Source organism: Danio rerio, chromosome 7, assembly GCF_052040795.2.
Source record: "Danio rerio strain M-AB ecotype USA chromosome 7, GRCz13ab, whole genome shotgun sequence".
In the NCBI taxonomy this organism is placed as follows: domain Eukaryota; kingdom Metazoa; phylum Chordata; class Actinopteri; order Cypriniformes; family Danionidae; genus Danio; species Danio rerio.
Window position 1 is genome coordinate 27,463,503 of NC_141027.1, and position 24,316 is coordinate 27,487,818.

The window sequence follows — 24,316 nt, forward strand, 5'->3', positions numbered from 1 at the left end:
AAGATTGAGTCCGGCCAACACTCCACAAACATGTGTTTTCAAACTTCGCTGCTCAGATCCCTAAACACACACAGACTCGCTTTTTCTTTGTCCCCCGCTCAGCCTGTCTGTTTTTACTTGTGCGCCGAGCTAATGTTATCCTTACGCACACCATTAGCGTTCTCTCTGTTTTGCAATAAAGCAGGAATGAAGATGAACACGGCTGAGAGCGTTTGAAAGACACCACACGCAATGCCAGGTGTCGACGTTATACATGAAATATCATAAATGCACGAGCTTTTGGGATCATTCCATCTTTTTCACAGCTGAAAACAGGTGCTGTAAATTACCAGCATCCCTTGGGCATTTATCATGTTTATAAATGACCTTCCAAGAACAAGAGATGTATTACTGAGAGTATCCGTCTTATGATTGAGTTTTTTAAGGAATGTCTGCCTGACATTTCTAATTCTATTTAATAACATATGTCACATATGTTACAACCATAGCAATGTCAATTGTAGTTTATGAATTAAACTGGTGTAAACACACTGCTGTATATATATATATATATATATATATATATATATATATATATATATATATATATATATATATATATATATATATATATGTGTGTGTGTGTGTGTGTTTGTGTGTGTGTGTATGTGTGATGGTTTCTCTTTAAGCACTAATGTACGATGGAGTGCAGGTATTTGGTGAGCGTGTGCTGGATGGACTGGGGTCAGGATATGAGCTCTTCTGTCAGCCTGTGTTAGACTCCTGTGTGATCTCCTCTCTCTCTGTGTTCAGCAGGTCCAGGGTCACATGCCTCCGCTCATGATCCCCATTTTTCCACACGACCAGCGCACTCTGGCAGCAGCCGCAGCAGCTCAGCAGGGCTTCCTCTTCCCCCCAGGCATGTCCTATAAGCCAGGTAAGAGAACACATTTAAGCTCTTGGAGGTTCACTCCTTTATTACTGTTAATCCTTGTGCACAAAAACACTTGCCTCGGATATCCTAACCAGTTTCCTTTAGATATTAAAATAGCTCATTTTTTAAGTATTTAAATATCAATAAATTAAAGTCACCTTTGGTGATAATCATCTTTTGTAAGCTGTTTGAGCAGAACTATGTGTAGGTATAGTGTGTCCACTGTCATATTGGAGTGATAGAAACTGACGTTAAAATAGGATCCAAATCCCTCCCATTTTGAGGCTCATCACAACGTGATGTTGGAGTGCGCTTTCACCACTCACCGAATTGATTGACAGCTGCATATAAGCATGTCTACATACTGTAGTAACATTTAAAATCATATCATCAAGACACAATGTGCGTAAAGCAACTGGAATTAACAGAACTGTTTAGCTCCCTATGATCATTAATCATCATCAAATGTGATCAAGAATGAGTTTTTCAAGTTTAAAACGCTTTTAAAATAGTTCATGTTTGTAATGAATTACACCGATTTTACCATCTTCATCACCACAGCCGCATACCAATACAATTATATAAGAAGATGCTTGAATCCCAGTTTGGGATCCATACAGCAGTGGATATTACTGTATACCCTGTCACATTGTCATGCAAAAAGTTAAAAGTTAAAATGCACACGCTGTGTGTATGTGTGTGAACTTTGTAAAGACATTGTGTGTGACTCATCGTTGCAACTCCTTAACAATTACATCAAATAATAATCATTGATAAAATTCTCACAAACTTTACGTGAGATCTGCTTCCTTCATGTCTGTCACTGTGCTGTTTATCTGATACAGAAAAGGAAGAGATTGAGGCACACTCTGACAGGCACGTAAGAACAGTGGGCGGGGAGAACTAGCATTAAAGGCACAGGCAACAAAAACAGCTACAGTACATAGTGTTCAGAGCAGAAAATCTAATATTCTGAAAGCTTTAATAAATAATGTGATGGGTGTTTTAACTTATCTTAAATCTTGAAAAAGGGGTAAAATAGGTGCCCTGTAATATGAAATTTGTTTTTTTTTTTAATATTACATAATATTAAAAGCAATAACATTGCTGTTATAGACTTGCAAACTCTCTTCTGTGGAACACAAACAAAGATATGTCACATAATGTTTTCGTGGAATACATTGGTAATTTGGTGGCAACCCCAGATTAATAAAGGAACTAAGCTGAAAAGAAAATTAATGAATGAACATTGTTAATTTGGACACCAATACTTTAAGTAATACAAATAATTATGAATTAAAAACAGTTATGAATGACATATTCATTTGATGCGAGTCAAAGATGAAATGTGTCTGAACAATTATGGCTTTTATTTTTTACCATGATGTAATGCTAATTCAAGAAAACAAAATCATCATACGCAAATTAATCATTTGTAAATTGTAAAATTCACTAATAAATGATGACAGATTTTTTTTTTTTTTTGTACGAGTGCACTGCTCTTTTAATTATTACAGTAATTAAATTGTTAGTTCAAATGATTAGTTCAAAGAATGATAACACTACTGATTTTAGGGGATATAATAGATGTTATGTTTCTTCCACGCTTTTTATTTTGTTATGTTTTCTGTATTTTTTTGTGGTATGCTATACCTCAGGGGAACTTATGTGCCTCTTTCGAGCTTTCTTTACCTTCTTGTGTCTTTCAATTCTCCTCAGCACATATTTTATCATTGCTTGATTTCCCTGACCAAATCATCACATTGTTTTTAAAGAGCTCATCCCTCTGGATTCAGAGAGCAGAACATCAAGCCCTCCTTGTCAAGGCAATTAATTCTGAACACTGTGAAGTGTATCACCTCGGTGAAGCAGCCTGTTTTGGCAGAGTTCAAGGCGTTTCGAGCCTTCAGAACAATGGATGGCGTGAATGAGGGCTGGAATATAAACACTGTCAGCATGAAAGGGTTTCAACTTCATGGGCCATAAATCTGTGGAGAAAATATTACAAATACAATACTCTCCGTGCCCCTGTAAAAGATATTATATGCTATTAATATTATGCACATATATTCATCTTTGTGAGAGTCATCGGCTCTGATCTATAAGTGCTGAAAATGTTATATTAACTACTGATTGATCTATCCCTAATAATTTCTGTCAGTAATAATTTCTACTCTTTTTAAAAAAAAAAAAAACAACAACTGGAAGGTGACACTTAGTTGTGCACATTTTCCATTTTGGTACTAAAGGGCCTCTGGTGAAAGAAGTTGTGCTTGTTCTGGCATGCCTTTTTTCTTCTTTTGTGAAAAAGAGAATTGCTCCTCACGCAAGCACTGTAAATTCAAAAACAAATTTGTAGGAAATTGCTACAACACGCAGACTGACTCACTGCCAGTATCCCTCAACCTCTCATCCAGCCATTGTTCTGAGCTTTAGGGATGTGCCAGTCTCTGTTTCTGTAATTAAACAGTTAAAAACCTATTCTTTTCTCCCAGGGAATCAGTAGCATTTAGTTAAATTTCCATCCTTCCATTTGTTTTTCTATTTACTACGGACTGCCATTGAGAAATATGGAAACAGTCAAGTAATTATAATTATTTAATTAGTAGACTTGTAGGAATTGAAAAGGAACATCAATTTGGCCCCATTTACACTAATATGTTTTAGTTTTAAAACCAAAATGATCTACGTTCACACTGGCGTTTCACTTAGCATTTCTGTAAAGATCTTCATTCACACTATACCGCTGGAAACGCACATTACGAGACCACACATTCACTCTAGCATGTGCTGCAGCGTATGTGCGCGTCTGAGCTCCAGGCAGTCAGCGGGTGCTTTGAGCACAGCTCCCCAGGTGAGAGCAGTTCAACAAAGATCTTCCGCTGGATTTCATATCACTATAGGCGTTAAACGTGATATTTAATTGATCTTGTCTCTCTCTAACTACTCTTTGTTCGTTTGAATTAGTTGTTCTCAGGTAACGCGTTTCGACTGAGCGCAAAGATAAGTTTATATATTAATTTATGTAACCGCATACACTGATTCTGCTTATTTCACTGATTGCTTGCCTATATTGTATAAAATATTGTATGTTGTACTTTTGTAATAGCCATTATTGATTATTAAAACTGATATTCAGCAAAAGAGACAGGGAATGTTTTGTATTTTTTCATAAAAATTAAAGCAGGCAGTTATGTTATATATGACGAAGATGACGGTCATATAAATATGTAGCTACACGAAGTCTCAACATTTTTGTGTCTGTTAAGTTAATATCAAAATGAAAACAGGCAGTTCCTTATATAATGTTTTCAATTTGTTGTTTAGATAGTGAAACAACGTGGTCAGGGTGATGTGAATGATGTTATAAAGTACACTGTTCTCCTTGAAAATTTACACTTTTGTCCTCTGGAATTTGTTTTCCATATCAAACTTGTGAAAGTCTGAACTTACAAGGAAAGGAAGCAAGGTTGAACTTTGTGTAATTAATATTGAGACAAATCCCGAATCAGATAGGCGAATATCTGCAATCACACCTCCATTTTCAGATGTCTTAGTTTTCCCCCATCCAAACTGACATAGAGCAGCAACTTTTTTAAAATGAAAATGGTCTTTTCAGCATTGTCAAAACACTCCGTTTTCAGGGCTTAAAACGTCCGGGTAGTGTGGACGGAATGCGTAACTGTAGCAAAACTTATGCGTTTTAAAACTAAAATGTATGTGTAAACAGGGCCCTAGGAACACAAAAAGTTGAATGCGAATTATCAAAGAAAGAAAGAAAAAAGATGTGCAGCTCTATAAAAAAGCTTCCTTTTGTCTTCAAAGTATGCCTTGAAAAACGCTGTTTGTTGTCAGCACCTCATCAAAAGGCAAATATACAAGAAAAGAGAAAGAGAGCTAGACGGTGGGACTGATAAGAGGGAGGAAAGCTTCAGAAGTCAGCAGGTGAGAGTTGGATTATTACAGGGTGTGGTAGAGCAGCTAATAAATTAACTAAAAGGTAAATGATGGAACATAAAGTCAGCTATTTTTGAACTACAAAGGCATGACAGGTTGAACAAAGAGCCTGAGGGCATTCTTTTCCCCGGTTTGATTTTTTTAATATGTTTGACATGGAAAGTGTTTTAGTACAAACAACAGCAGCTGTAATGGAATCCTTGGCGTGTGTAAAGCACTTGCATTATTCATAATTTGCGAAACGGCGGAGAGGAGAAAGTTTAGGACGAAGCTTATTGCCGTTTTTCCACATGACTCGAATTATTAACACGGATAATGGGTTAGGACTCATTGCTGTTTGTGTTACCCGGCATGTGGCGACCCTGTCGTGCCTAGAGCAAGACGCTAGGGCCTGACGCTGATGGCCTTAACCCTGCAGTGTAACAGCAGAGATCCCCTTTCTCACACACTGTGCTCAATGGCTTGGGCTTGGTATAAAGAGGGGACTTGGGTCATTCTTTACTCAAATAGACTTGCAGAGGACAGTGGTGATCCCCCCTGTGCAGACATGAACGCATAGGTATTGCTGATCGTGGATGTTCACGGCTCTTGGGATGCAATGAGGCCTCCATGCCCCCGCTGGCGGGACTGCTGACAGCCAGTGATTGTACAGAGACTCGCCTGGAGGCAACATTCATGTCACAGAGAATGTGCGTCAGCCGTTTAGACATTGATACACCACATTAGCGATTGATAATGCCAGTTTTGAGCCGATTTGTTTTCAGAACTGGATTGGTACAGTACACATTTCTTTTAAATCCCTGTCTTTGCGTTGAATGTTTGTAGTGAGATGCAAAACTGGATGCAAATACTGCTACAGTATTGTGTGATTTAAAAAGTACAATTGAAGGGGATTGACTTGTATGCAAACGTGAAAAATTGTCACAAAAAAAGTATTTTTTTTACATTTATTTTATTTTAATTGGCTTATTAATTAAAGAGGGTTGATCTGGGTTGAACAGCTCTTGCATGTTCTGAACATGTTTTTTCCTTTTTTTATTTGTAATCTTTAGTGTTAGGCTTAAAGAAAGGTTGTGAGCCTGGTAGACACTGTGCCCTTTAACAAAACCATTGATTTCAAAGAGAGCCCCACTCGGCTTGAATATTCCACATGCTTGGCTCTTGGCATCAGGTGGAGTTGAACTGAAGAGGTTGCAGAAGGAGCACTCTGCCAGACGTTCCTCCCCGCTCTCCTCCACCTTTTCATTAGCCTCACAACCCTCACTTCTTATGGAGCACCGGCCCGTGTCAGTGGTAGTGGTGCCCTGTGCAAGACCCTTGGGTCCTTCCACTTAAAGAGGCTCTGTGCCAACTTGGCAATCCAAATTGGCCTCGATTTGCAGCATGATACCTGGCTGAAACAGAATACACTATGAAGCTCTCTAGCAATGCCTTAATAAGAGCAAGCACTTTAAGCATCATTCAGAAGCCTGCCTGGCCCTTTTTTTAAAGCAAATAAGAGAAGTATTGTAATTTGAGCTGAGAATGTTTGCCCTTTTCTGCTTGGCGTCTTTAGAAAGCTTGTTTCGATAAGGAACCTGTGATGCTATCACGGGAGAATTACATGTTGAAGTGGATGCTCTGAGATGTTTAGTACTTTTGGCTACTCTGATAGCTTACTGTTGGTCATATTTTGTTTTAAGCAGGGTTTCCTTTTGATAAAACTGTCCTTTAATTTCAGTCTGCGTTTAAATGTCATAATAGTTAGATTATATTTCACATTTTGACTATTAAATTGAAAAGTTATTTCTGTTATGAGCTTACCACTGCCTATGACACAGTATAGTGCCCAGAAGACTTCTCAAAGATCGCTGAATCAGATTCGAGGGAACGCACTATTGGGCCCCAAGGTGGGCTGATAATAAGCTGTTGGCCCTTGGCCTTAGCAAACTTGGAGAAACAACCCTATTGGGGAGTGGCGTCAATGGAGCCTCCCTGGCATTCAGTGGCTGGAGGCAGGCAGATTTGCCTTTTAAACTAGATTCACTTTCACAGACTGACATAGAGAAAGCTGGCAGCCGACCCCGTCTACTTGAGACACTGGCTGCCCAACCAGCCCCCAGACCATTAGCCTTGGCCTAGAGTTCCTGGTTGGCACCTGACCTGCTGATGGCTCACATGACATATCACCACAAGCACAGAGAGAGAGAAAGAACCTTGGAGGATAATAACCCCCTCTACAAGTCCCATTGCACTATTTGAAATCAGTTCAGTTGCATTCTTTATTTACCTCTGCCACAGGCTGGGATTGAATATCCTGGCTGCATCACAATGTGCTGTGGTCAGTCAGATTGCAAAGTGAGTACGAGGGTGGAAAAAGAGGGAGGATATATGTGTTTACCCCCGTGCCTGTGGCTTAATAGCTCTATATGTTTGTGAGAAGAAGTGACAGGCAGAAGTGGGGGCTGAAAAAGGGCCAATTCCCCTTTCATGGGCATGCTTCAGTCAAACCTTTGCTTTCAGAGCCAGAGACAGTGTTATATACACCAACCGCTGCACAAAACACATCTCACACTCTTAAACACACACTTTCAGAGGCACTCAATTATCTGTATAAGGTTTCCAGAACTGTATCCCCAGGGCTTTTGTGTTCAAACCTACAGTTTTCATCTGGTTCGTATTGTGTTTTTTTCTGTTCAGTCTATTGTATGGTTTGATTCTATTGGAAACTTTAGATCTCCTGATGAAAATGCCTTTCAAACAATATTTAGATAAGACATCTTGTTAAAACCTGTTGAATTTGGCGTCAGCACCCTCTGTCTCTCTTACACAAATATGTTTTATTGCGCCAGATCTCATTGTAAAACACATAATGGCGTGTAGAACAATAGTAGAACTAGTAAAGCATCTGACAGAGCATGATATAAATCGCAGATACTTGTGAACAATGATGTAAAATAGCATAACCTTGCACACAATGCACAGCTAGATGAGAAAGGACTGTGCAAGTGTGGGCAAAGATAAAAAAAGCAGAAGGAAAAAGCCTGAATCTGGGAGAAAGAGAGACGTTCCTGTGTAAATCCCGCTCTGCTCTGGCCAGCTGACTCTTTTGTGAGTGCAGATGTTTCGGCTGAGTGCCGAGGCTGGGTGCAGGCAGGCCCACAGGAACTGTGTTGGCACTTGTCTGGTCTGCCGTTGGGCCGCTCATTGTCTCAACCTGTGCGCATTGTTCACTATCTCCCCCTCCTCCTTTCTCCGACAGGTGATAACTACCCGGTGCAGTTCATTCCATCCACAATGGCAGCTGCTGCCGCGTCAGGACTCAACCCTCTCCAGCTCCAGGTATGTACAGTCACAAAAGAATTTACGGGCAACGGGCCAAGCCCTCAGCACCGTGTGAGCAAACCAGCTGTATGCTAAATAACAAGTTAGAGCTAAATCACTCAAACATCGGTCCACCCCTACAAGCTTAACACCTTCCATCTGCAATATAGCCCCTTTTTACAGTGCAGCCTTGACGCCTATGCATGGGAACTAGGTGTAGTGTCATGGAAGGGTATTTCAGAGGCCCCTCATACCTTAATTACTTTCTCTGTTGACGTTGTTTTGTGTAACTTTGCGGTAACATGGAGTTTCATAATGATGGAAGAGTTTCCAAGACCCGCCGGGCTACCTTGGGAGCATTTCTCAGATAATATCTCTTACTATTATGTGCTTTAATATAGATTCATATTTTAATTCCAACTTGTTTCATCATCCTTGTCATTTTAATTGTTTCTTTTAATCCTGATTTTTACCTGTCAAAACGAGATTTATTTATCAGCTGATAGTAAGGTTTTATTATCACGCTAATGCTGTTAGCTTTTCCAGTTCACTTAGAAACTTATTAAATTCACGTGGGTTCCTTTTAAGTTCTTTGAACAAAAACTGAAGCAGCAAATAAACAAAAGCAGAAGGCGAAACATCTTACAGCCCTGTTAGCAGATTCATTTAACCCTTTTTTTCTTGCTTTTCTTATTCATAGAGTGTTGTTGTTTTGTCAACAACAGTGGTAAGCGGTTGATAGCAATTAGACATTAAGCTCTCTGATAGCTGGGAATGTTACAAAACAAAGCTGAGAGCAGAGGGAGGAGGAGATGCGGGGGAGAGAGGATAGGAGAGCGTTTCGTACCTTTTCTTCTTGCTGATACATGTGCACAATTTGTCCTTCGGAGCTTATCGCTCTCAGCATTAATGAGCCTTGGCAAGTTGGAACAATACTTGCAGCTGGAGATGGAAAGGCCTTTGCTATAGCATGCGACTTTGGGGAGAACAATCATCTGTGTTGAAGGTGTGGAATGCATCTATTCATGTTAGAGAGCGTGTGTAGAATGTGTGTGTGCCTGTATGAGAGAGCAGGGAGCAAGCATGTTAGCAAAAGTAAGCGAGTCTTTCCTCCTCTTAGGCGAGTAATCTGTGATGGTGTAACCAGGGCCCACCCCATCTATTTATAACATTCCTGATGGGTCAGCTCGAGTCTGAGATAGTCATATATCAGGAGGCCCCGAGACCCCTCAGCCATTCATTGTGATAATAGATTTAACCCTGGGAATGGGCTCAGATCGAGCCTGCGAGTCCGTGGCTTGGCTGACCTTTAGAAAATACAGTAAACACAAATGAGTTGCATTCCCATTAATTGAAGTTTGTCTGCCTGCCGCAGATTTAACTGAGCAGATTGGTATTTACTCTACGTACTCTTCAGACTAAGAAAGCCCGGCTAGTCAAACATACCCTTTCCGCCGCAACTGAGCTCTGATCATAACGTGGAAGATGATTAAAAATGATCAGGACAGAGATAGGGGAGATGAATCTCATTCCGTGTGCGATGATAATACTGTTAGCGCTTGTAAACGCGCCTGTCTGGCTAAGACAGTTGAATGAAAAAGTTTACTTTGAGGACAAAAGGACAAGCTTAATTTTTTTTTTTTAAGGAAAGGACAACAGATGGACGAAGATGAAGTTGTAATTTAGAGAAGAAGGGCAATGTGGACAAATTTGAATGGCAGTTCAATGCTATCACGCAGTTGCGGCTGCTTTTGTCTGTCTTCCTTCTTTTGAGCAGAAATAACAAGCTTTAAATTCCTGTCTTAAATCAAAGGAAGCAGATCTTTCTAAATATGTCAGATAAATGAGGGCCAGCACCAGGTCAGTGTTAATGAGAGGTATGTATGGATTTGTCTGCTGTGTCTGGGTGATTATCTGTAATGGCAGTATCACTGAGCTCTCGCTGCTTATGCATCACTGATCCGCTCGGTGGGAGTGACCTCACCTATGAGATACCCACTTCCTGTGCCAGTGGACCCGCCCACCCTGTGCCACTGGCTGGGTGCATCTGTCTAATTAGAATATCTTCACTTGTCAGCAATTCTGGCAAGGTATCATTTTCCCTAATTTGCTCGGTTTAGACTGGGGAAATATATGAACCTTAAAAAATGCTCTGATTGGAAAGGAATTAATTCCCACAATGCTGTGCTCGGTCATGCAAGAAGTGGGATGGCTGCTCTGCCACTCTTAATGTTGCCGATGCTACCGCTCACAATTTTACCGTGTCATAACAGTCAGTGGGCTGGCTGTGGAATCTCTCTCTCTTTCTCTTTCTCTCCCTGTCCTGTCTCTTGCCCATCACCCTGGCCCTTCCACAGGCTAACAAAAGGCTTCAGGTCCTGGGGAGTGGAAATGAAAGCAGCCAGGCGATCTGAGAGCGTAATTTGCTTGTCAATACATTTCCCTCAACCAGCAGCACACGCATACACGCGTCCGCTTGTCACCACACACCCCAATGCGGCGAGTAATTTCGCTCAATGCGTCCCTGACAGATTGGCCCTCGTCTGCAAGTCACCAGAGAAAAGCCGCTCAAACTATTCCCCAGACCGCATGCCTCTCTTCATTAAGACCCTCTCAGGGTTCAGGATGAGCCGGGCACGGCCTCCAAACAATGGCTCCATCCTCCGGCGTTGCCTCCCTATTAGAAGTGACACCTCTCACCTCCGGGCGGAAATTGTGTTGGGATTGTAGCCGTGTGGCCAGACAGCCTAAAAGGAATTATCCTAATTCTACAAAAGAATTCGATTTTATTTTTTGTCTGTTTGAATTGGCATTTAATTTGCTAGCGCACAAGATCACCTTACATCAATTGGTTAGAGGAAAACAATTTCCTTAAAGCCATTCTCTCCTTGATATATTGTTTTGCCACATGTTCCAAACAAATTTCAAGTCAACCTGTGAGAGGCCTGTTTTTTATCATTGGAAGCAGTCTTTTGGGTTTAAGCAGTCTTAAAATAAAGCATCATGGGATAAAGCATAACATTTGGGTCTTCCCTGTGGCATATAATAGAGGGAGCAAAAACAAATAAGACCTGTTGGCCTCTCTCCCTTTCTGTCTCCTATTCTTGCCTTTCCTCCCCTTTTTTTTTTCTTTTATTTATTTATTTTTTTGTATAATATATGTACATACTTTATATACCTTTATAAAGCATTTTAGTTTAAATCTTTTTATTGCCAATTCTCAATCAGAGAGTTATTACAAGTGAGAGAACAAAAACCCATAATACATACTGTAGGTCTCAAACTCGATTCCGGGAGGGCCGCAGCTCTGCTTTGCTTTAGTTTGATTAGGGTTTTATTCCAACCCTAATCAAACACAGCTGTTCCAAATAATCAAGGTGTTCAAGACTACTAGAGACTATTAAGCAGGTGTGAGTTGAAGGTGGTTGAAGGTAAACTATGCAGAGCTGCGGCCCTTCAGGAATTGAGTTTGAGACGATTGCCTATAATACATTAATTTCGGAAGAATTTATTAATAATATTAATAATATGAAAGAAAAAAATATGGGATGGTAATTAAAGACATTCCTTAGCCTCTAAGCCATATTCAGAGGAAAATAAAGCAAACAACATTAAAGAATAAATAAATTAAATAATAATAAATTAATAAATGACACCTAAGTAAACCATTACTAATAAATATGAGATATCAAACCATTTATTTTCCTAATACACTCTTGAATGAGTGTTTATCATTCAAAAGCAAGAAAAAAAGACAGATACAGACAGGGTTACATATGTAAGACGGGTTACATAGAAATAAAAAAAGCTTTTTTTTAAAAAAATTCAACAGAAAAGGTTGCCAAACTGTATAGAAATCTTCTGTTTTGCCATTAATTGTATATTTTATATTTTATATTTGAATAAACTGCAACAGGTCATACATTCAAAGAAAGTAGTTCGGCAGAGAAGGGGTTTTCCAGTTCAGTAGTATAATTCTTTTTGCAACTTATAAGCAATCGGCTAATACACTTGATTGCAAAGATGACAGAGATACGGTTGTCCGATTAAGTCCAAACAGTGACACTAAAGGACATGGTTCAATTATTAGAAAAAAATTTTTTTTTAGAAAGATTAATTAAAAAATGCATGTCCAAATTAACTCTGGACTAAGCCAAAAGGTATGATAAAGGGTAGCTGGAGCTTGTCGGCATCTGTCACAAATAGGATCAAATTCTGGGTTTATTTTAGACAGTTTAACTTTTGTCCAATAAATTCTATGTAATAGTTTAAATTGTATGAGTGAATGACGAGCACAGATATTGCTGAAGTAGTATGCACACGACAAAGTACTTGACCATTCATCATCTGAAAAAACATGATTCACATCTGATTGTCTAATTTTATTTTAGACAGAGATGAAGAATCTGACATTATAATAAATGAGACAATAGTTTTATATATGTTGTAGAAAGCAAGATTTGATCAATCTCTTGTTTAAGAGGTGCATGGGGGGAGTACAAAATGTATTTCTTATAAATTCACGAGTCAACAAATACCTAAAGAATTGAGTTTTTGAGAGAATTTTTCGGAGATATGAAAATGTTACAAAAGTGTTCTCATGAAAGACATTATTAGTATTTACAATGGCTCTTCCAAACCATAATGTAAATGCTAAATCTGATATAGAAGACAAAAAAGGATTTTTATATATAGGAATACATTGTTTAAAAAATTTTAAACTATGTAAAACTAGGGGGTTAGAAGAAAAACAAGAAAATGCAAGATATATATATATATATATATATATATATATATATATATATATATATATATATATATATATATATATAAGATGTGTAATATAATAGTATATAATATAAGATGTCATCAATATTTGCTGCCAAGTCATAAAATAAATATTGGGAAAAGCAAATCCACCCATATATAAAATATTTTAAGATGCATTTTCAAAAGAATTTGTTTATTAATTGTGTTATATTTTTTCCCAATGTTGAGTTTTTATTAAGAATATTAGTAAATCAACTTAATGTTTCAGATTAAATAATGACTTATTACATTATCTTTGGCTCTCTGAGACTCTAAGAATAGACATGAGTTAAATCTATAAAAGCATTTTATCACGTTTTTAACATTATGCAGCTATCATTATTGCAAACAAAGTTATTGTTCTTGTCAGGCAAACTTTGTCCAAAACTTGTGCTATGGTTGAGAAGCTGAGGGATAAGAGGAAGTACGGTGTTATCTTTTGTTTGGATGCTCATGTCTCTGCATTCCGGATGTGTGGAGGGAGCAGGGCTTTCTGCCATGGCTAACAAGTGGAGCACTTTTGACTATGAGCTGCAGAAATGAGAGCGAACAGCTGTTGGTGTGATTGAGGAGGAGAGGAGAGAAGGAAGGAGAGGGGAAAGGAGTGGCGCGTGCTGTGCGAGACAGACTCCGCAGAGATAGCCAGAGGATGAGAGGCAGTATGAGCACGGGGCAGAGGCTGTAATGGGAGGGATAGGTGGACATCTGGATGGATAGAATCGTAGAACAGAGAGGCAAGTAAATAGATAGCAAGAGATCTGAAGCATGGAGCTTAAGATGACCACCTGGGTTGATACCACCGCGGGGTTATTAGTACACTAGTATAGACTAGCACTAATACTTCAGATTTGCGAAGATGTGCGAGGAAAGTGAAGGAAAAAATGAGGTAGATGAGTTGAGATGGGGGAAGGGAGAAATGAATGAGGGAGCAGGCTGGGCGCCAGCAGATGGGACAGATGTCTGGCCATACTGGAAAGCATTGGCGCAGCACACTAGCGCACCCCTGCTTCTCTTTCTGACATCTGGGCCAGCCTGGGTCAGCCCGCCTGCCTTGGGCAATGAGCCTGGACAAGCCTTGTGGCAAACGGGCGCCCCAATGCTACTGAAATGGCAGAGTCGGCCATGCGGCAGTAACACGGTCCTCTCCCCATGCTTCCTCTCAACTGTGCCCATACAGATAGCCAAGAAGGACACACAAACACAGGAGACTTAGTGTATGTAGTTTAGTGTGTATAGCGTGCTTATGCGTTGATGTATGATAATGTATCAGTGGGGTTTTTTGGCCCTGTGGATACGTTTCAGTGAGCTCAGACTGGGGCCTGTGCGGATAAGTTGGAGAGACAGTCATGCACCATTATAGCTAGAAGCACTAAAATTGGCTAAATCTGCCACTGTATTTCACGGCATCTGCCAGAAAGCAGTCTGCCCCGCTCTTTAAGAACAAACAAGAGACTCAAGTTGTTCTTTTTTCCCTAGATGATGGCCTATTTGCCTGTCATATGTGCTCAAGTCTAGGGTTTCATGAGCTTTTTCGTTTTGCGCCCTCGGTCTGTTGGATCACAAGGACAAAAACTCAAATAACAAACACACTGTCATTGCTGTGAACCATACTGTAAAAAAGAAAGTTGCTGTTCAAAGATTTTGGGTCAATTTATATTTTAATCAGCAACTACACAATTAATTGCTGAACATTAAAGATGTTTAAAATGTGACAAATATTCATATTTTATATATAAAAAATTTTTATTTATTAGACAATTTCCGAAAAAGTGCATCACAGTTCTATTGCCGGTCTTCTGTCAATTTGTTCTACCTTGTCAGATTGTCCTACCTCACATTCAAAAAGTAGGTAGCACATTTTGATGACGCAATATGCTACTCATTAGATTTTGGTACCAGTGTAAATTTTAACGTGGAAAGGTGTAATATGAAGCTGTAATATCTCCCTTATCTCTAACCCCAACCTCAGAACCTTTAAAATACAGTGTTGGTAGCATAATCTGATGGGTAGAATAATATGTCAGGACACTGGCAGCTAGCTCTCTGCAACTCTCACATGATCGTCCACTGAAGCTGTCAGTACCTGGATGTGAGACCACATGGGAAAGCTAGGTTGCTGCTGGAAGTGGTGTTAGTGAGACCAACAGAGGGCGCTCAACCTGCGGTCTGTGTGGGCCCTGATGCCCCAGTATATTGCTCAGTGAACACCGTTTTTCGAATGAGACGATAAAAATCCCAGGATGTCCTTCAAAAAAAAAAAAAAGAGTAGCGGTTTAACCCTGGCATCCTGCTAAGATTTGCCCAATGGTCTCTCTACACCATGGCCTCCTAACCATTCCTATATCATAATTGGCTTCATCACTCTGTCTCCTCTCCACCAATCAGCTGGTGTGTAGTCTGGCGCAATTTGGCTGCCGTTGTGTCATCCAGGTGAATGCTGCACACTGGTGGTGGATGAGGAGATCCCCCCCAAAGATGCCTGGAGTGTTCAGAAAAGCGATATATAAATGAAAGGAATTATTATTATTATAATTATTATTATTATTATTATTATTATCCACTAAAGTGGCTGTAATGAGGGAAAGAATGCTATGAAGCACTAAAATGTTTGCATTCAAGCTAAAAATGTCACAGTGAAAATGAAAAATTGACTGAAAGCTGTTTGTTGTATCTATAAAAACAATATGTTATATTATAATAGGTTTATTGCAAGATACATGGCGGTGTCATCACATGAAGGATCCAGAAAATACTGTAATGACAACTAAAATATATATCTTGGCCACCAAAAAAATAAATGAAGTTTCATTAAATGCAGTTTTAAAATGTAAATTTATATTCCTAACATTAGTTTTGTTGTATAAATCTGTTTTAGTTTGAGAGGGTATAACCCTTACCGTACTTATGTGTAAACAGCTCTGATCCATTTTTTTTTGTATAAAACACAGAGTGTATTTGCCAAAAAAAAGTAACCTTTCTCAACTGTGCCTTTTTCCATTCATAAACAGTTTACACTGAGCGTTTACATACCTCCGCACAGAGGTGGAGCACTGAATTGGCTCTCTGAGACACTTGAAAGCAAAGTATCGTTGAGGGCTGCTGCGTCCAGCAGTGTGGTCTGAATGTGTCAGGTAATCTGGATGATCTGCAAATACTGTTGTTGCAGGCAGAAACGCTGGGCCCTCTCATTTAACCTCTTCAGTCTCCGGAGAGGTTGCATTTAATTATCAGAGGCTAACCGGCTGACCTTGGGCCGGACCCCACTCATTTCCGAATCCACGGACTGTGAGATGGACTTGGCTCATGTGTGCGAGAGAGATATTAGCCAGGCCGCGTGTGTCGCGCAAAGTGTGAGGACCGCAGGCGAGCGAATTGAAAAGCCCCATTTCCCGAGCCCCTCTCTCTCTAACTAAGCTGTATAGCAGCGAGTCATTTAATGCTCAAGTGGACAAAGGTATTACCTGAGTCACTGGGGTGGATCAGGCCTTTTCTCTGCAGGCCTTTCTGAAGCCACATGCTGAGAGCAGCTCAACATCTCTGCTTCTCTTTTTCTTCAGCTCTCTTTCGGCATCTCTCTTTCTCCCCAGCTCCGCTAGTGTTCTGTCCCCATCGGCTCCCATTTCCTCAGAGCCAGCAGCTTCAGTACACACTGTAATAGCTCTCCACTGCGTGAGATTGCTGCTTATACACCACTTTGTATGTCTGTTGGTGTTAGCGCACACGTGTTTGTGTGTGTGTGTGTAGAAGTAGTGGTTGAGGCAAAGCTCATCTTTTGTTTCTCCTTTGAAGTAAATAGTAAAATAAAAAAAAGTTTGGAAAATATTATAGGATCCATTATAGATTGTGCCACTGTGTCATTTATTATATTATATTATATTATATTATATTATATTATATTATATTATATTATATTATATTATATTATATTATAATATATTATATTATATTATATTATATTAATTATATTATATTATATTAATTATATTATATTATATTATATTATATTAATTATATTATATTATATTAATTATATTACGTTATGTTATGTTATATTATATTATATTATATTATATTATATTATATTATATTATATTATATTATATTATATTATATTATATTATATTAATTATATTATATTAATTATATTATGTTAATTATGTTATGTTATATTATATTATATTATATTATATTAATTATATTATATTATATTATATTATATTATATTATATTATATTATATTATATTATATTATATTATATTATATTATATTATATTATATTATATTTGGCACTAAATACTGTCAAAAGTGTATCCATAATAGATTTTCTAACAATTTTGGCAAATATTTTTATAACAATGGTCATTTTTCTAAATCCTACAACTTTTTAAAAAGTTAAAATCAATATATTATATGACAAATTAGAATGTGTAAATTACTGTAAGAAAAAAAATCTTATAAAAAAGGGATTACTAAATAATTTGACCTAAAAAAATAGTTTTGTTAGTAACAATTATTCGATTAAAGGATTAATATTTTTATACAAATTGGTCAATAATGCTGCCATTCTTCGTCAGTAAAATAATAATAATAATAATAATAATAATAATTATTATTATTATTAGTTTTATTAAAATATTTGAATGTCATCTGAATGTCATATAAATATTATTATATTATATTATATTATATTATATTATATTATATTATATTATATTATATTATATTATATTATATTATATTATATTATATTATATTTGACACTAAATGCTTACATTTCAGATTCCCTAACAATTTTAACAAATATTATTATAATAATGGTAATTTTCTGAGTCCTACAACAGATATTGCCCAAATATACATCAAATATCATTTAGAGTTAAAATCATTATATTATTTGAAAAATTAGAATGTGTAAATTACTGTAAAGAAAACATTTCTTATCCAAATATGATCTTTCACTCACCATTTGAAATAGCTGTTTTTATTATTGCAGTTGAATTTAAAATAACAAACACTGTTAACTCAGACTGGATGATGATGATGATGGAATTGACACTGCTCAGCTTTTTTTTTTTCATTCTGTGGGGCAGGGGGCACGAAGCCAGCTTGTCCCGGCTGCCCCGTTTCCCTGTTCGGCCATTGACTTTCAGCATGACCCTCATTAGCACTGGCCCTGTCTGCTGCGGAGACCCTGCAGTATGTCTGGAGGAATAGCAGAAGAGCCCAATGGAGCCTTGCATTACATGCCCTTCAGACAGAACGACCACATGTGTCCTCACACCACATCAGCAGTCTCTCTCCTTTTGTCCATTTTTACACCTTTCAGCATCAAAACACACGGCCTTAATACACAAGTCACATTGCCCTTGAAAATACGATGCCAGCTACAAGTCACACCTTTCTGTTAGCCGTATTTATTGTTCTTTACTCCAAAACCTGTGGCTTTGACCTAATCATCAGGCCTCACAAAAGCCAGTCTGACTGGCTCTAATTTGAAGCAAAAGCCAATTACGCTCTTTTTCCGGAACAATAAAGTTCTCCCCGCGCAAGGTCAGAGTCCACATCAGTAGTGCTTTTAACAAACATCTGTCCAGCAGACTGGGCACGAAAATACAAGCACATTCACTTACTACCTATAGGGAAAAAAAGAATAGCGATTGTTGTTGTTTTGTTCTTTTTAACATCGCAGGACAAAGGATGTCTGTTTACCAGGCTGGCAAGCTGCACTATCACTGTGTGAACCTAATCAGCCTGCCATTTCCGCTGTCCGTGTGCCGCCGCTTGCCCCAGGTCTCCTGCTGAAGAATGACCCTTTTGTGCCGCACTAATGTGCAAGCGTTTAACTTTGGTACTGGAGAGCATTTTAGTGTTTATATCTCCTGATACATGTAGACACAAAGCGCTTTGTTCAGGCTCAGGTTTTTCTGTGTGAGTGGCTGAGGTGGAGCAGGCCACTAATGCCGGTGCCACTTTTTCCATTTCAGACAAATGCAGTCCTTATGTAGCCCAGTATGGAAAGGAAATGAGAGCAGAGAGAGGGCAAGCACGCTCGGGTACATATGCCTTAAAAAAAAAAAGCCCTCTATGCTTTTTTTGGGTTAAAAATACAACGACTGTGGCTGTAAAAACAAATGGATAATAGCACTGGGACGCTATTTTTAGGGGAGACTGGAGATTTTGGCATTAATGTTGGCATTGTAGTTTTGGGCTTGGCTTGTGTGGATTAAATCATAAAGTGTAAAAAAATATACAGTGCAACTTGATCTGAGTGTAATGTAGTGGAGGACTTTTTAAAGGCATGATGTTTTATTACAGAAATGCTTATAAATGTGTGTTCAAAGCATTTATCATCTTTAAACTTTGATTTTGTTAAATATATTGAATTAAATTATTTAATAAAATGAATTGAATTAAAAACAGTCATTATTGTGGCATATGTTGCAATGAGGTTGGTTGGCAAATGTGTGCAGATGATACAATTATTTATGTAACAGCAGGAACTTCTTAGAAGGCTACAGAAATGTTAACCGAGCAACTGGTCTGTTTCTCCCAGTGGCTGCAGGACAACTGTTTAACTCTAAAAGACAATAAAACACAACAGTTTCATGTGTTTTTTTTTTTTTTTTGTAAAAAAAATAAATAAATAAAGGGGGGAAAAAAAGCACTGGATGTATTTAAAATCTAAACTGACCAAAAGGAAATCAAGGAAATGAGTGAATTTAAATACCCAGTTGTCACTATAGACCCATAGCTTTGATAAAGCTAAGTTTGATACCCATATTAAGAAAATGTCTAAGACTATTAAAACAAATTTAAACTGCTTTTGTATAATACCAGATATATCTCTTAAAGCAGCACAAATGTTTAATGCTCTGTTGTTAAGCCTGTAATGTCATTTTACCTTTAAAATTAATGGATGAGAAACCAATAAAATAACATCATTATCAAATTCTTGAAATTATAAGGTTTTTTTATTTTTTATTTTATTTTTTTTTACACTTTTTACACTTTTAAGTGTACATGGACTTGCCTCTAAGGTAATCTGTGAGTTGCTACATAAATTCGTCAGTAATGGGGCAAAGACTAGAGGGTCAGTAAGTGGGAATTGTAGAATCTGCAGATGCAGAACCACTGTGTGTCTGTCATCCTTTTCTGTGAAAGGTTCACATCTATAGAATACCATGAATGTTGAATTAAAGTTAAGTTACAATCAAAACTCACATTTTTTTTTATTTATTTTTTTATTTTTGCTGTAAAGCTAAAAGAATGATTGACATCCTTACAGCAATGTGAACATTAAGTATTATTCTTTCAGGTTGGTTAGGTTTTACATTTTTCTTTGTTTGCAGATTGACTTACATTTTATGTTTGTGGGTCTGTATATACTGTATATGTTTGAACTGCATTGCGTTTTTATTTTATTTATATATATATATATATATATATATACATATATATATATATATATATATATATATATATATATATATATATATATATATATTTATATATATATATATATATATGTATATATATATATTAGAAAAATATGTAATGCCTAAGCAGGGACGAGAGCTGCAAATTAGCTTTATGCTGCATGACCTATGTATTAGACATCGGTAGTCTTTGTATAACAATGTCAAGTGTATTGTCCCTGTTAAATAAACAAACAAATAACAAAAATCTAATAACTTGTAAGTTTGCAGTTTATTTTTTTCAACCTTAAAACGCACCACAAAAATACATCAATCAAACTATTTACTCATTTATTTTTTACATTATGTTTTAGTCTATTTTGTTGGTTAATTTTCAGTAATTAATTGCTTGGCAAATAACTTGGCAAATAAATATACTGAATGTGTAATTTATTTTTTCATGAAGTCATGGGTTTGTTTCGTGCATATTCAGCATTTTCAAAGCTGATTTTATCTGAGGTTAACATTTCTATCTTGATATCCTACTTTTTTTTCTTTTTTTTTTTTACTATGCTGTGATCTCTTTTTCTTCATGTAAAAGACAAAAGACAATATACAGTAAGCATTTACCTGCTCGCAAATCAATATTTGCCTGAGGGAAGACAGACGTGCATACATTTGTCTTCTCACTAGAGAGCTGAAATGAATGTGATTGTTTAAAGTGTCTGTGAATAATACACCGCGCTAAAACAAATGTCGATACGTGATGTTGAACAGTCTGACATTCCACCCAAGGATTTTGTGTTTCATAAATCCTTTGAATTAACTTTTTTTTTAACATTGCTTTATTACTTCCTATTTTTCTATTATCTGCCTAACGACTGGATATTAGAGATGTGTTTAAATAGGTTATGACAGACAGTCTTGGAGCTGAAATATAAACCTTTCTTGCACACTTTCTCTGTTAAGTGATTGACACTAACTGTAGCACTTCAGCATGCTGGATGTGTGTACCGCTGGAAGGTTGCTGATGTTAGCGAGCATATTGACTATGAGCCAGAGAAAATAAGCAGAAGAACACAAATTCTCTTTGTCAGGCTTAATGAATGTGTTTATTAGAGCACATAGTAGAAACTCGACTACCCTGAGTTTGCGTAAGTTTAGGAGATTGTGCCCTGCACTGTCGAAAGGGGGAAGTTCAGGTGTCTCCACTGCGACTCAAAAAGGCGCCAATCAAAGTCAAAGAGGCTTACTAGAGGGAGCTAAAGGAAGGAAATCAGATCTTAGAAGCAGTCTGCAAATTTTGTGTGATGAGTGGAAAGACGAGTGGCTCCAAGTCTCTTGTATGCGTGCCATTGCTGTGTGGTTTTTTGGGGCTGCTGTCTCTCTCTGGATCCAGGCTTTGATATACAGTTAGACCTTTGATGGAGCTTCTACGCCGGGATGGAAAGGGAAAAAGAAATGCAAGGGAGAGAAAGAAAAGAGAGAATAAAGGCTTTGAATGGTGTCTGGCTTGGGATGTTAACGCCTTGTGGGTTGTCTCCCTCCTTACAGCAACTCTACGCCGCCCAGCTGGCCAGCATGCAGGTCTCTCCAGGAGCCAAGATGCCTCCGCTGCCCCAGCCCCCCAATTCTGCTGGGCAGATCTCCCCGTCTGGCTTGAAGAACGAGAAGAGGTCCTCAACCCCCCTGGCTCAAGTCAAGGTACAGTCCCTGCCCGGAGTGGTGCTTGACCCAGTCTTCTCCACTTCCTCCTTCGCTAAATCAGCTGTGGTAGGTAGAGCAGCGAGCGCCGGTTCTCCTCTCACTCGGAGCCCATCAATCTGGGCTGCTTTTACAAGGCACCCGCTCTCTCAAGCAGAACTCTGTGGACAAGGTTGCTATGGCTTTTCCTGCTCCCGGAGTGCAATTTTTGGATCACTCGGTTTCTCATGACAGAGACTGGCCTGCGCTTTCCTGCATGTTACTGTTACATTTAACTTGGACAGAACAAAGGCAATGACATCAGAGGCACATCATCTAAATATATATTGATGAGGAAACGCTGATGCGATGAGTTGTCTTTTGTTTCTCTTTAAAGATCAACAGTTGGCTCCTTGCAGAATATAGTGAGCTTTTTTCGCTGACATAGATCATCGTTTAGCTTTTTTTTTTCAGCCCTGCGGCTGTAACCTAAAACACTCACACATTTGGAAATGTTTAGTTTAATATCACAATAGAATGGGGGTAAATCATTGAGCCCAACAGTAGTATGTGCGTAGCACCCGTAATCCTCCTCAGTCGCTCAGCTAAGCTGCTCCTCCGGGGCTTTTGGAGCTCTGCCCTTAGAGAGAGCGGCCACATATCAACATCTCAGAGCATACGGTAAGATCATCGACGGCAATGTTGAGCCAGAAATCAGAGTCAGATGGGCATTTTCAGACACTCTAGGCTTACTGTATACTTAAAAATATAGGTTCCAAAAGGGTGCAGTAATAGGCTTCCACAGGGAGCCGGTCAGAAAAGAACATTTAAAAAAACGAGTAAAAAGGTTCCATGGGTGCCATTGATGCCAATAAAGACCCTCTATTTTTAAGACTGTACTTTGGTTTGTTTAACCAACATCTGTTGAATCGTAGTATTGATCAAAGATGTTGCATGATTTTTGCCCCGTTAAGTCCATATGTAGAGGCGCTGTGCTTAATTAGCTAGCAATCTGTTTGTTTGTCTAGTTGAAGCGTAATTGAACGACAAACTGTTATTGGCAGTCAGATTTGTAAAGAGCTGGGGGCAGTCTCTGTATGTGGCCCATCTGTTTGGACAGTACAACACTGCCAGTGAAATCGTTTCCTAGCCTACATAAAATGCAGTATGCACTTTTGAAGTTGGTCTGGACTTATTATGCTGTTTTGACACAAATTATTTATATATTGTGTATTATGCTCATAATTAGGCATTTCCCACTCAATAATTTGAGGTCAATAACTTTATTTATACATTTATTTTGTATTTTTGTTAGAAAATTTTGACTTTTATTTAAAAAGGGTGGATTAATTTGAACAAAAATGACAGTAGACTATCATAGACAGCAGACATTGAAAACCTAGTATAGGGAATGTTTAAAATCAGCTAGGTTTGAAATACTTTACAGACATCTTAACCCTACTGTAAGCATTGTTTCGATGAATATGTAAATATGTGTTGCACACTTTCCTCTCAACAAGAAAACAAACCAACAACAAACACAACAGCAGTTGAGAAAACTTCTACTTATAATGGTGTAGGTGTATTTATATGACACATTATACAATAAATTAGTTAAAAAAAAACAGATTTACAGAATTAAACATTAAAACAGAATCTGTGTCACGTTTAACTACTACTGCAACTATATTTTCTCCTCTAAAACTGCTTTTAATTGTGTTCATTTCTTACTTGTACAGTATGAACAAGTAAGATGCAATGCATATCTGTCAAAACAGCATCATTAATCCAATCACCTAACATGTGTTAATCCTTAATTGTATTGTGATGCAACCACATCGTTCTCTTCATAGGGAGCGCATTTGGTCACCACTAAGACGCACACAACTCTTAATTGCAATACATTCAGCCACAGCATCAACAAGCTCTCTTGCCTGCATGCGTTTGTTTGAAACAGGATGTATAAGCTGTTAAGTGTTTCTCTCGGGCCTGAGAGCAGGTGAGAAGATAAAGATGTGTGCTCAGACAGAGAGGGTTTTAATTAGCCTGAACAAAGCCTGGCCCTCACCGCACCGAGGAGCTCCAGCATGGCACCGAGCCTGGCTATGAATGCAGAACCCATGTCTTGGAGGAGTCGGACTAATTAGTCTACAGTAATAGCCTCTGGTGCATTGTCTTTTATGTAAGGTGGAAAGCATCTCTCTATTGGGCGTCCCTGTTTTAACAGAAGCTTTG

General features: G+C 38.1%; 1 protein-coding gene across 50 annotated transcripts in view; it reads left to right on the forward strand.

The window, feature by feature from the left end:
• The window catches only part of sox6 (SRY-box transcription factor 6), a 200,998-nt gene that overhangs the window by 144,645 nt on the left and 32,037 nt on the right, over nt 1-24,316 (forward strand). For 31 of the 50 annotated variants that reach the window (NM_001123009.3, XM_087259720.1, XM_087259736.1 and 28 more), the window contains 3 exons: nt 796-916; nt 8,112-8,191; nt 21,953-22,102. In NM_001123009.3, coding sequence (NP_001116481.2) covers nt 796-916; nt 8,112-8,191; nt 21,953-22,102 — 351 coding nt within the window. Of the gene's footprint in view, nt 1-792; nt 917-8,111; nt 8,192-21,952; nt 22,103-24,316 lie in introns of all 50 variants that reach the window. The other 19 variants (XM_087259709.1, XM_087259733.1, XM_087259714.1 and 16 more) reach the window with 1 other exon arrangement.